This window comes from Acyrthosiphon pisum, chromosome A1, assembly GCF_005508785.2.
Source record: "Acyrthosiphon pisum isolate AL4f chromosome A1, pea_aphid_22Mar2018_4r6ur, whole genome shotgun sequence".
NCBI lineage: Eukaryota > Metazoa > Arthropoda > Insecta > Hemiptera > Aphididae > Acyrthosiphon > Acyrthosiphon pisum.
In genome coordinates, this window is record NC_042494.1 from 82,188,678 (window position 1) to 82,202,640 (window position 13,963).

The 13,963-nt window shown below is 30.8% G+C and overlaps 2 protein-coding genes across 2 annotated transcripts; one reads left to right on the top strand and one right to left on the bottom strand.

Annotated features, from left to right (window-relative positions):
- Positions 1-559: 559 nt before the first annotated feature.
- Positions 560-8,853, bottom strand: LOC100574091. The gene is made up of 7 exons (XM_029487625.1): positions 8,735-8,853; positions 8,239-8,295; positions 4,226-4,270; positions 3,940-3,999; positions 2,826-2,873; positions 2,054-2,110; positions 560-751 (listed from the first exon to the last, which is right to left on the bottom strand). The coding sequence occupies exons 1-7, from the start codon at positions 8,769-8,771 to the stop codon at positions 708-710; spliced, it is 348 nt and encodes a 115-aa protein (XP_029343485.1). The 5' UTR covers positions 8,772-8,853; the 3' UTR covers positions 560-707.
- Positions 8,854-12,402: 3,549 nt separating this feature from the next.
- On the top strand, positions 12,403-13,056 carry LOC103309368 (uncharacterized protein K02A2.6-like). The gene has a single exon (XM_008184641.1). It carries the CDS (start codon positions 12,403-12,405, stop codon positions 13,054-13,056), a length of 654 nt encoding a protein of 217 aa, XP_008182863.1.
- The last annotated feature ends 907 nt before the right edge of the window (positions 13,057-13,963 follow it).

A 13,963-nucleotide genomic window follows, 5' to 3' on the forward strand; every position in this document is an offset into this window, starting at 1 on the left:
CTAATTGTAACTGAGAGCTAATGATATAGGGTTTAATCTTTTGTATACAGTGCAGTTGTACAAGTTCATTGAATTTTAGAAGGCTATCATTTTGGTTGTCCTTAGTTTTTCTGATCCCATTGAGTATCAAGGATTGAATCAAATAGCTAGGCGGAGGTATTGTTTTCGATTAAGCTCCGTGCCGTGAATGAGGTATTCGAGTTTAATTTAACTGTTTTGGTTAAATGTGTTGTAGGGTTTATGGAACTGTTAGTAGTTATATGTGTGTTTGTTCAATTGACTGGAAGATTTTTATTTATTTCAAAATTGCAGATGTCGATGTGATGTACTAATCATTATATTACCTGATATCAGTGCAATTAAGCGTCGCTGTGAATTGCTATCGAAGCTACTCACGATAGGATAATACACGCGTGTTGCTCTGTCGTTGAAGAACACGTACTGAATATTATTATTATGTGTAACATAACTCTCAAATATTTATAAAGATAATATAATATAAATTGTATTGATGTATGAATATTGAATAACAATAATAAATTGGATGTTAAATAAATGTAATTATAATCTATGATAATGGACTTCCTAAAAACAACTAACTTATACAGCTCAATTTTAAAATAATGCATACCTTTCCATTATTCTTGTTTTCAGAATATGATATCATAATGGTATACATACCCATTATAACTAACTTTTGTGCCACCTTAGCTGTAACTAATGGTCATAGATGCCGGGTTGTAAGTTATTACTAGATCAATAAAAAAAAAAAAAAATGTAATTTGATCGTGGGGATAGTCATCGGTTCAGATCATGATTAAATATATGAAGATTCTATCTTCAATCGTGGTACAGAGTGAGTAGTTGTAAGTGTAATAATTACGTCGTTTATACCCACAGACTTCTGTAGAAGACACATGATAAATATCATAGACCTTATACTCATAGCCGGAGCATGGTGGTAGTTCCCGCGGCCAAAGAAGGATGCGCATACACGAAAACCAATCAGGTTTGGCATAGTTAAAAACAAAATCAGTAAAAATAAATACGTATTATATCATGATTCACGTAAATGTCTTACAAGTTTTAATTGGATTAAACGAATTATGAATAAACTTGTATTAAGTGTTACTAATAACTAGTCTTGTTTTTGATTTCAACTTTTTAGTTAATATATTAACTTACCTATTATAATAATACATTACTGTAACACAGTTTGCTCCGTCTATGAGTATATAAGGTCTATGGTGTCAAGCAAGTGAACCAGCAGTGACACCAAAGTTAAAAAACTTCGTAAATTATTTAGGTAGGTACATCGATGCCCGCGTGCATAGACCTATAAACTTATGGACAACCGCTGCGCTTCCCACACCGCCCTGCCATGGTTAATCCGGATTACATGACTGAGAGAGAAAATATAACAAATGAGCATATGAGAGAGGAAAAAAATGTTTTGGTCAATATGTTTTAGCACACTATAACGGCCCAAAATCTCTTTTCTTTCTCAACAATAACGTCTGTTGATTTCTCTCTCTATGCGCTGTCCATTAGTTTTTATGGATCTATTATAATATCTTATTATATAGGTATATGTTCGCATGGCCAAACGCTCGCTGCGCTGCGCTCAGACAAAAAAAAAACTGAAAATATCTCTCGACTTGCTATGCAGCACCACCTCAAGTAGTTCTCAGGGTAACCACTCTTATAGTTGATTTATTATAGAGATAATCAAGTGGAAATGACATATTGGCTTAAAAATGTATAATGTATGTAATTAAATAGGTATCATACACGATAATACTCATTTGATTTTTAACGTTTTTTTACCATCCCGCCCCCGTAATATAGAGTATAATTAATTTTTTTTATTCTCTGCAATTTGCCAATATCTACTTTTAGAGCACGGGTGCTCTTCTTTGGTGGAGGTAACTAACTATGAACTTAACTTTTTGTGTATATTATCATTAAAAATATATTCTATATAAATAAAAATTATAATTGATAATTAAACTATAATATTATTTTTCGACTGAAAATTCTCAAAATAACTCACAGACATTAGGTAATCTCTTTTTGTAAGTCGTAATGGGTTCAAATGGTCTAGGAAAATCTGAAAAAAATGTCCACATATTACATAGTTATAGATTATTGTTATTAATAGTTATTTTCGTTGAGTATTATTATATTCAACTTTACGTTTGTAGATACATTTAAAACTACAGTAAAACTTCCGTTAACGGTCACCTTTATAGGACGGTCACTTCTATGTAACGGTCAATTTTTTTAGTCCCGTCGAGTGTATCTTAATGTTATTCTACCTCTGTAGGACGGATACCTCTAAAATATAGCGGTCACTATTTACAGTCCCTTCGGTGACCGTTATACGGAAGTTCTACTGTATATGTTTGTTTGCATTAAACAAAACGTTTTGTTAATATAATGTTATAATCGGTGATTATTTTAGAGTGGTAGGTAGGTACAATAATGAACAATGCAGGTAAACAAACAATCTAAAATATAATAATCTATGCATTTATAAAATCAGTATAAATTATATTTCATATCTTATCTATGGTTTATAAACTAATGATAGGAATACGAATTCGTATACTTAACGGCCAAAGAAAAATTTACTTTGCCGATAGATTTAATACTTATATAGGTATTAGAATTGTGTAGTGTATACTATATTACGACAAACTAATAAGTTTATTATATAATACTTATTATATCGTTTTATAAGTATTTCATTATATATTTTATATTTGATTAATTAATTATGAATATGATTAAATACTATTACAATAAAATTATTTAGAACTTACTATCTATTAATGTAAGAAAATCCTTTGATTCACTTATTGGAGATAAGCCTATAACGATAATAATTCGAATAAATAATGGAACAAAACAGGTGCACGCAATAACGATCAGTAACCGCAAGGAACGAAAGAATTGGCTTAACACAACTCCTCCAAAATGACACGTTTGCTATGGCCATAATGTTTCAAAATAATGTTGATTAGCTTGTGTACAATACATTATTTCAATGTAAAACATATTGCTAAATAGTAAAAACCTTATTTTTGAACAAATGAGGCCTGAATTGTAAACATAAACTATAACACTGACGTAATAAAGGTGATACAAGTAACTAAAAAAATCACAACACTGATATTTTTAGTTATGATTTTAAACTTGCTACAGAAAAAACTCTTACTGCCAGTTAGTTGTGATATTTATATATTCTTATTCTTACAAAGTTTCAACCGAATAATATTTAATTAGGCGGGTGCATAATTATTTGAGGTATATCATATGGGTTAAATGATTATTAGATATTTTCCAATATAGTCGAGTCCCATCTTACTGTAGGTACCTACAATCATCATAATATATATTATGTACTAATGTACTATATTATAATATATAGCTACATATATAACATTTAATGCCTTATGAATTTTGTACTTATACGTTGTAATCTATTTCAGTTGTTGACAACGCCAATGAGAAAATATCAGAAACTACCCAAGTGATAAGAAATATGATTAAAAGAGATTTGTTGCACATGAATCTATTAGTGTATTATGGTTATTGACTAAAGAAAGAGCAAACCTACTTAATCACAATGTAGGTCTCACTTCTTTGATAGGCAGACATTTTTGGAAGAACTTTTTTAGGTCTAGAATTTGGCACTTTCTCACAGTTAGATTTTTATTGGATAATGATTTTACAACAAAGTAAATATCCAATAGTCAATAAATTATTCTTCATGGTAACTTGAAAATTCAAAAAGGTTGATAACTACAGGTATATATTAACAGACAGAAACTTATCGTTGGATCGATAACATATTTATTTTTCTTGATCTTACCAGTGTAAATAAGATTGTTGATGCTTACTAAATTGTATCAATTCATTTTCGAAACTACTTACTATAATTTACTATTCTTGATAAGTAGCCATCAAAATCCTTGTCAATAATGTGTGGATGCACTAAAAAATAAAACATTATTGAATTCTGGAATTTAATTAGAAACGTTTGTATATTCTTGATGTTTAATTGTTTCCATAATATAAAGAGCATTTATGAAATCTACATTTTGAAGTTTTATTTTATTATTATTAACCAATGATATTGTACATTTTATTGATTAGAATGTCTATAATTTATTATCAATCATCAATAACTTGAATATTTAATTTCAAAATATATATTTACCTTCCTTAGATATTTTGAAATTATCTTTTGAAACTGGATCTAGATCTAAATATAACATTTAAAAAATGGACTCAATCAAAAAATATTTTAAATAACCAATAAAATTGTTTCAAATATTTTAGTAACTAAAATATATAGTTACAGTTTTCAGTCATATTATATTGTTTGCAAAATATATTATATCGTATATGAATAGGAAGATAGTTGTTGTATACACGGGAATAATATACGGGCATATACTCATAACAGGCATAACTCATAAGTTTTGAGTCGTAACAATACTTATAAAGATTTATGTATAGGTACGTGAAAATAATATTCGATTTATAGGTGTACGGTTACTATACAGACATACTGTGAATGGTGGGGAATGAAGATATTATTTTATGATCTGTTTTAAATTGTTGTTTTTCTTTATACATTTTATGGTTACCCGTGACCCACCACAGTAACACAACAACACCGCCCATGATACAAAATAATTATATATAAAACTAATGTGTAAATATTTTGCCTGCTAAAAACAGATTTATAGATTATTTATATTATTTATTATAGGAATATTTTCTTAGCAAGGGGAAGACAGATAACTTGATTTTCCTGCACAAAGGCCCTGAGAAACGCTGTGATGCGTCATCTAACTATCGTCCTATATGTCTACATTATTTACCCACTATACTTTTAGGGAGGCTCCTGCTTCAGAGACCGGATGCTCACCTCGACTCACTGCCAACGGGGAGTATGTGGGAGATCACCTAATCATTTAGGGTTCAGAAGAGGTGTTTCCACAGAGTCAGACATTGAGTTCGTGACCAGGCTAGCAACCCTACTGAACCAGTCCACAACAGGGATACTTTCAGGTCACTGTGGACTTTCAGAAAGCCTTAAACTCGCTGCAGTGGCCTATCATAGATGAATTTCTAAGAAAGAGAGCAACCCCGAGATGCCTTATCGACATGCTACAGTCATAGCTGTCCAACATGTCTCTCCTGGTCAACGAGGACCAGTTGGTTAAGCCTAGTCACCTACGGGGCTTGGTACTCTGTGGAATCTGGCCTATGATGATCTGCTAATGATGAATGTACCAGCCGAAGTTCAGCTAATTGGTTTTGCAGATGATTTTACGGTAGTTGAGGTGGCCTGGACTGGACTGGCGCTGGAAGATCTGGTTAACCCAGCCTTGGATCACATTGAAGCATGGATGACCAACCGAGGCCTAAAGTTTGCTCACCGAAAGAACGAGGCCATCATGCTTACAAGAAAGAGGAACTACGTGTTTACAATTTGAATGTTTGATTATAATATGTTGATGTGTGAAAAAAAAACAAAGCACTGTCGAAGTATTAGGGCAGTATGGTATTATAATTGTTCCAGACTCGACTAGAAATTGAAGGCTATGTCGCCTATGGTATAAGGTATTCTTTATAAGAACATTCACTGTTTCTCGAAGACCTGAAGCTTCAAAGTGTGTATCAAACGAAAGGTAATAATTATAACAAACATTTGCAAGTCAGTATATGGCGGCCACCATTAGCTTTTGAAGCTGGGAATTTCGGGCCAACTGTTTCGATCGAGAATCTTATAATTGTTTATCAAATAAAGCCAATAATTTCATAATACGTACCTACTTATTTAAAACTTTTATTTTGGTTAAGACTTTTGTTTATTTGTTATTAATATAAACTAAATTTATGTATTAATAGTAAATACGGATTTTATGTTACTCATATTATAAAACAAAATCAGTTTGATGGAATCAACCTTTAATTTATTATTAGCTATTTTTAATTCTCAAGTCAAGAAATATAATACATAATAAGTGTTGTAAGTTGTAATTTATAAAGTAACACACAATACATAAAATATAATTGTAAATTTGTTGAAGTTAATATCATGTTTCGATGATTTATTGTATAGGAGTATAGCACCACATTTTTTAAGCATATCATAAAATTGTTATACAAATATACTAACATGAATTATCATGTTTATGTTTTGTAATTTTTATTCAAGTTTGCATATTTATAAAAATGAATCACTAATTTGAATAAACATATAAAATTAATGAAAAAAATCTAAATATAATTAAACATTTTATTTTAGTAAAATAAAATCTATTAATTTGAATAAACAATCTAAAATACACGAAAAAATCTAATTAATCATGCATCAAAAGGTCAAGTTAATTATTTATTAAACTTGTTTTTTTATTCTAAATTACATTTTTTATTAAATATATAAAGGTTTACTCAACTTGAATTTTTTTATTCTATTTATATTTTTGTATTCATTTTAGATTTATTCAAAATTAAATTACTATTCAAACTAGTCAAATAAAAAATGGAAAATGAAAAATAAAAAAATTCGTATAATAAATAATTTAATTTAGATAAAAAAAAGTCAAGTTATATTTTTTAATACCTTTTACATTTTAGTATTATAAATTGATTTTTTTTTAAATGTTGAATTATTTTATTTGAATTGATATTTTTTGATTTAATTTGTTTTTCATTATTAGATACAGATTTTAGTGATATTCCAAGACTTTTTTTGTCCAAATTAGATTTTTTTTAATCAAAATAGAATATTTTCTTATAAATATAATTTTTTTATTGGGGGCCACCTATAGAATATGTACATAGCTGTTAAAGTATGCGTTGCAAATTTCATAAAGCATGTAGTAGATCAGGTGAAGTGGTGGAGGGCCAACTAAAGTTTCAGATCAAAACACCTCGAAAACTGTAAAACTTCAAAAGTAAGCGACCACTTTTCGATCACCAGAGAATTCTGAATGACTTGCAAATTTTAAGTTTAAGTGGAAACCTGCTAATATTTTTAAAAACGTGATTAAAAGTAAAAGTAATGATAGTTTTTTATAAATAACTCGTAAAAAAAGGTCGTGCAAATTCTAAAAATAGTTTTGCAAATGCACGCTAATGGCGTGGTAATTTATGACACAGTTTTTTTTGAAAAAGTCAATGAGGGTGGGTGGGGGGCAGGGTAATGTACGTTATTGTTCAATAAACGATACAACTGATGTGAAAGTAATAGTATTATTACTGTAATACATTAGTAGTTCCCGCCTCAGTTGCAACACTTTAAGCAAAAAAAGATATAATAGTCCCCCTGGATTTTTCTTCCCACTTTAAGTCCTGCGTATATTGGGTATATATCTATGAATACATTTAGCTATACATTAAGGCATTAGAATTCTAAGTCCTTATTTAAATTTCACTATTTTCACAACTTATTACCTATGAATCAGTTTGGGAATGAGTGAGAGAATGTTTTATCATAATATCCTATCATTGATATCTTGTAAGAACTAAACACTAATAGTTATAGAAGTGTTCTTTTATAAATTTTCCTGTAGTATTTGATAGAAATGGAAACAGGTGTCTTGTACATTGTAAATTGTATTTATATAACCGTAAGTCGTAACCATATAAAACATCGTCGATCTCTGGTACAGTTTATCAATAAAAAATAAATACTAAGCGGGAAAATATGAAAGGATTATGATGTTGTATGGTACGATCCACTTTAAGTTAAGCCGAGTACAGTTTAACTATGAGTTTTTACATACAAAATAAAATGTAAATTTATATAAATTAAATACCCAAATATAGGTATTTATAAATATGAGCTTAAAGATACCCATTATGCATTTACTACAGTAATTACAAAATACCTAGGTAGGTTTGGTGGAGCTCCGTGATAAAATAATACAACAAATGTTTACATGTTCAGATGTTCAGATGACACACGTGCCTTGACATATTTATGTAATATACTTTTGTATCTTATACCATAGTTAAAGATAAATTCAATAAATAATGTTGGTTCACACCGTTCGTTGTATTAAATATTTTTAGTCAAAAATGTACATTATAGTATTGTTCCTCTAAGAAAAATGATCAGAGGATCCATATTACACAAACCAAACTGACCTATGTGTCTATGTACTAAAATATAAAACTAATTAAGTGTTAAATGAAAAATAGCTTGCTTACAACGACTTTGCATTAGTTCATTGTACTCATGAATTGTGTCATAATATTTTGGAAAAACTGAAAAAAATAACAATAATCAATATAAAAACTGTATAATATGTAATATTATATTGTACTTTATTGACGGTTAATTTAATTAATGTGTCAACCTTATGTTATACTCTACCTTAGTGACGTAAGTTAAAAGTTGGTTATTTTTGTGGTGGGACAGGAATAATATTTTTGTACATGAATATTATCCAAAACTTATTTTGTATGTAATACAAGAATATCTGAATCTATACCTATAGATAAATTATTGCACGCGTGTGTTATGTGTACAATATGCAACTATGCACTATTGCTCCCATCCTCTTGAATTTGTTTTTAAATATGATTGACTATTCTTATCATTCAAATATACAATTTATAATCTGTACAGTAGTAATGAGTAAGTTTGCTAGTATAATATTATAATAAATAATAATTGATAAGTGATTACAAGAAAATTACTAACCTTTCATAAAATCGTCGTAGTCGTTTACATCTAACATGCCTGAAAGTAAAGTTATTACTTATTATTAACATTTAATATCGTATGCACTCGACACAAATAATTAAAAACAAAATACCATAAAACTAAGTATTAAATTTGGAAACAGTAATAAAAGTACATATTTTTTATTATATTTTAGAACTTTATACCGCGCCCATATTATAGCCTATTATATAGGTGCCTAATAAGAAATAAGGCTTTATAGTAAAACCAAACCACTTCATATTTTCAAATTTTGTCTTTGTGACATGAAGGTAATAGCCAAGGCAACAGCCAACTGCAACTTGTAGTCCCATTTCTTTTTGTTCAATTATTTTAGTTCAAAACTGATTTTAATATCCTTTTTGTAACTATAGATCGATTGGTAGGTATGTTTAAAATACCTACGTTGCTATATTAACACTAAATTTATAGATAGCAAAACTCTACTGTGATTTACATTTTACACATTTCATAAGAATTTAAAGTTATGTCATTATTTCATACTATATAAATTATCACACGAACCACGTTTATAACGATTAAAATCAGTAATTTTAATGGTAATAGTATTAATATAGTTGGGAAGGATAATGTATTTAGGATGAAGATAAGCAGATAATAATTGGTTGGCTATGAATTTGAAATAAAGCCAGGATATGAAGGGAAATTATAAAACTGTAGTAAAATTTAATTCTCATTATTAACAAATTTAAAACAAGAATTTGATAAATATAACAAAGTTAAATATCATAGTTAAGGAAGTTGAGTACTTTGAATGGGTAAATTATATATAGCATTGCAAAATTTGTTACAGTTCTTGATGAAAGTAAAGGATTTGGGAAAATGGTTCTAACTGAAAACAGTTCAAATATGATTAAGTTAATAATTATATCACGTTTTTGTTGATACAGGTTAAGTTGGGATCTGTCGAAATGCCGACGGTCAAAATTACGATAAAGTAAAATGTTGATAGTCGAAATATCTATATAAGTACGAAATATCGATAAAACAAAATTAAATGTAGTAACCAATTAATTGTAGTAAAAACCATTTTCGGGTTATCATAAATTCTGATGACTATAATAGCGTATTACATTCGTTGTTGCTTATTTTGAATTTCGACCATGATATGTGGAATAATTTAAAGACAAATAATACTATTAGTAAACGATTTCGTTGCAGCAGTCTAGATTTGAAGAATACGCGCTGGTTGCGTTAGCAGTAACTCGATATGCTATGTTTTTAAATGCAAAAAATCTGACCACAGCGTTTGGGAGGCTAACAACTTATTACGAGACTAATTTAAGAAGAATATATTGCCCCAACAGGATTATTACGAAATAAGTAAGAACAGCATAAATCGTAGTTTGATGTAAATGTGAATTTAAATATTAAGGGTGTGCATTTACAGTGATTAGATATGATGACCTACCAATTTTACCATTAATAGGCAATATTTGGTTAGGTTAGGTTGTATTGGTTATCTTGAATAGACATCGAAAAATATACTGTTGTATTAAATAATTTCTGTGATGTAAGCAACATGGAATACGTAAATGTAAATTTGGTTAGTTGTATATTATAGTATACTATAGTCCGCGTCACGAAAAGTGGCGGCTGATTTTGACGCCCCCAGTGGTGTATTTTTGTTAGGGCTATCTACTACTATAACCACTAGGAGCGCTAAAATCAGCCGCCACTTTTCGTGATGCGGACTATAGTTATTGGTGTACCTACTCCATTCCAATGTTTGCAACCCATCTAGGGCGGCTTGTGGCAAGGAATACGGAAACCCGGTTGGCGAATAAGTTGAAAAATCCCAAAGTCGGAAGTTGTGTGGGAGTGTCTACTGTATAGTAATAGGTCATCTGCAAGGAAATTCGATGCTTTATGGCTAATGACTTTGCAATTTCACTTGCCTGGTGCTTTTATGTGTGTAATGCAGGGATCGAAACTGTTTCAAATTTTAATGGTTACGGTTTTAGTTCTTGAGAACGGTTTTCTAAATTTTCTGGTTTTGGTTTAGGTTTTAAGATCGGTTTTTAAATTTTTTTGGTTTTAAAAAATGTTTTTCAAATATTTTAACGGTTTAAAGAACGGTTTTAGAAAATTTTCGGTTTTGGTTTTTGGAACGGTTTTTAAAAATGTCCATTTTATTTTCCTGTCTAATTACTGTAAACTCGATTTTTTATTATCTATTAACTATTATAAGGGCTGAGTCTAAAGCCCTGAAATATGGCTACTTTGTATAATAAGTGTACAATATACGATATAGAAAATTTACGTTCAGCAGAACTAATTTCGTGTTATTAACTTGAATATTTTGTACCTAATTTAGGTGCCTCATGCCTACTTTTGCATTCGACATAATATTATGTGTTGAGATCATTATTCGATTACATTAATATTTAATTGTATATTACAATAACATCACACTATATTATTTGTATTTGCAATTTTGAATCATAAGTTTAGAAATAATATATATATATATATATTTCGTAATACTCAGTAATTGCATAGGGATTTTTATCAATAAATCCGAACATAATAGTTTCTTCGTATAAAAATAGTAGAATTACAAATAATATAATTAACTTTATGGAATTCAAAGAAACCGACATTAGTTTTAAATTTTAATCGGTTTTTTAAGGACGGTACAAGAACGGTTTTTCAATTCTATGGTTTCGGTTTGGGTTTTGAAAACGGTTTTTTAAGATCTTAGGTTTCGGTTACGGTTTTTTAACCGCTGTTTAAAAGCTCTTGGTTCCGGTTCCAGTTCCGGTGCTCAGAAATTAGACAACCGCGGTTTTAACAGGTTTTTTTGAAAACCGGTTAAACCGGTTTCGATCTCTGCTTTTAATAAATCTTCGATTTTTCTTTTTTGATGAATAGATTTTGTGTTCTTACTAATTTTTGTTTTGTGAGTTGACCTGAGAATAATGTACAAATCTGTTTGGATCCTTGTGTTTAAGACGTTTATAAATAAAAAAATGTTTGGGTGTGATTTTGTAAACAAAGAATTGAGTTTTGCGTGGAAAGATTCACAACCTTTTGTGGTTCGTTTAGAACTAATGGAGAAAGAGGTTGGGCCTCTTTAGCCTCTATAACCAGTAGCCTATGCATCGCGCGTCTTATCAGAAGCGGAACGCAAATACCCGAAAATTTAATAAGAGAGGTTATCGATAATATACGGTGTTCAACAATTCTACCACTACTTGTACATACGAAAATTTACTTTAATCACCGACCATAAACCACTCTACCACATTTTCGGGGAAAAGAAAAGCATACCAAATTTACGTGGCTAATAGACTACAAAGGTGGGCGTACGTACTCACAGCATTCGATTTTGACATTTCGTTCGTTCAATCAGGGAAAAACGAAGCGGATTTCTTATCGCGCGTAAGAATAGGCACAGCAGACAGAGTGTCTACGGCGCCTTAATGTCTAAACTTTATATACGACAGCTGTCCGTTTAACGTTAATTGGGTCAAAATAAAAACACAAACACGAACGGATAAAATCATATCACAGGCGAATGGCCAACAGGCGTGGATAAAAATGAATCGCTTAAATCATATTACACGCGACGCCACGAAATTTCAACTGAACAGGACTGTTTGATGTGGGGGTACAGGGTGATTATGCCAAGTAAGTTCAGAGAGGCCCTGTTGACAGAATTGCACTCCACGCACACGGGGACGAGCTGCATGAAGGCGATCGCGCGTTCGTATTTTTGCTGGCCGGGGATCGACAATGATATTGAAAACACGGCGTGGAATTGCGAAAATTGTGTACAGGTTAGACCCGCACCACCAAAACCAGTGCTAACGCCATGGAAGTGGCCGGAACAAGTGTGGATGCGCATACAGGTAGACTTTTTAAGGCTTTACAAAAATACAATGTTTTTAATAGTAGTCGACGCGACTTCAAACTGGCTCGAAGTGTTCGAGGTAAGCACGAGTTCGGCGTCAGTGGTAATCGTAAAAATGCAAGACATTTTTGCTCGTTTCGGGGTCCTCAAGTCCATAACTACCGATGGAGCCAAGGGTTTCACAGGTACGGAATTTAATACGTTCTGCGTCAACGGGAACATAAAATACTTGGTGGGAGCTCCGTTCCACCAGGAAACAAACGGGGCAGCCGAATCAGGGGTTAAAATAGTAAAAAATTTCTTTAAGAAAAACCAAACAACCAGCGCGACGCAGTTACAGAAATTCCTGTTATTTTACCGCAATACACCGCACCAGTTCCGGTTCCAGTTCCGGTGTTCAGAAATTAGACAACCACGGTTTTAACAGGTTTTGTTGAAAACCGGTTAAACCGGTTTCGATCTCTGCTTTTAATAAATCTTCGATTTTTCTTTTTTGATGAATATATTTTGTGTTCTTACTAATTTTTGTTTTGTGAGTTGTCCTGAGAATAATGTACGTATCTGTTTGGATACTTGTGTTTAAGACGTGTATAAATAAAAAAATGTTTGGGTGTGATTTTGTAAACAAAGAATTGAGTTTTGCGTGGAAAGATTCACAACTATTTGTGGTTCGTTTAGAACTAATGGAGATAGAGGCCCAAACATTGGGTGGAAATCACGAAAACTCGTCAATGTAGTTTTAAGTTAAATAATCACAAAATGTTAACAATTTTGGATCATTAGGGCAGTGTTTCGATCCCTGGTGTAATGTAATGTAAACAGTTGCGGATCTAGGATTTTTTTATGGGGGGTGCTAAATTTAAGGTCTCATATTCAGGTATTATGTATACTCCATATATACTGATGGCAAGACTTTTTTTTAGTCCTCAAAATGAATGTGTCTAATATTTTAACTTTAAAAACAACACTATTTAATACGGTATAAATTCACTTTTGCTACGCTCTGCGTTTTTTTTTTTTGAAACATACGTATTTCGACGAGTTAAAAACGTTGGTGCAAAAATAAATTGTGGAAACCATTATTTTGGATGTTATATTCTTCCAAAGTTGGGGATTTTACATATTTACATGCATACGCACAACATCGTACTTTACTGTCGCTGGGCCTATAAAGAATTTTGAATTTTTTTTACGCATTTTAACAAGTTAAAAACGATAGTGAAATCAATAGTATATTTATGTTTCACCGGACATCTTTTTTTCAATTTGTTTGATTTAAGCATGCTGAAACGATAGTGAAGTCAGAATTTTCCGGTCGAACTTAGTTCTGA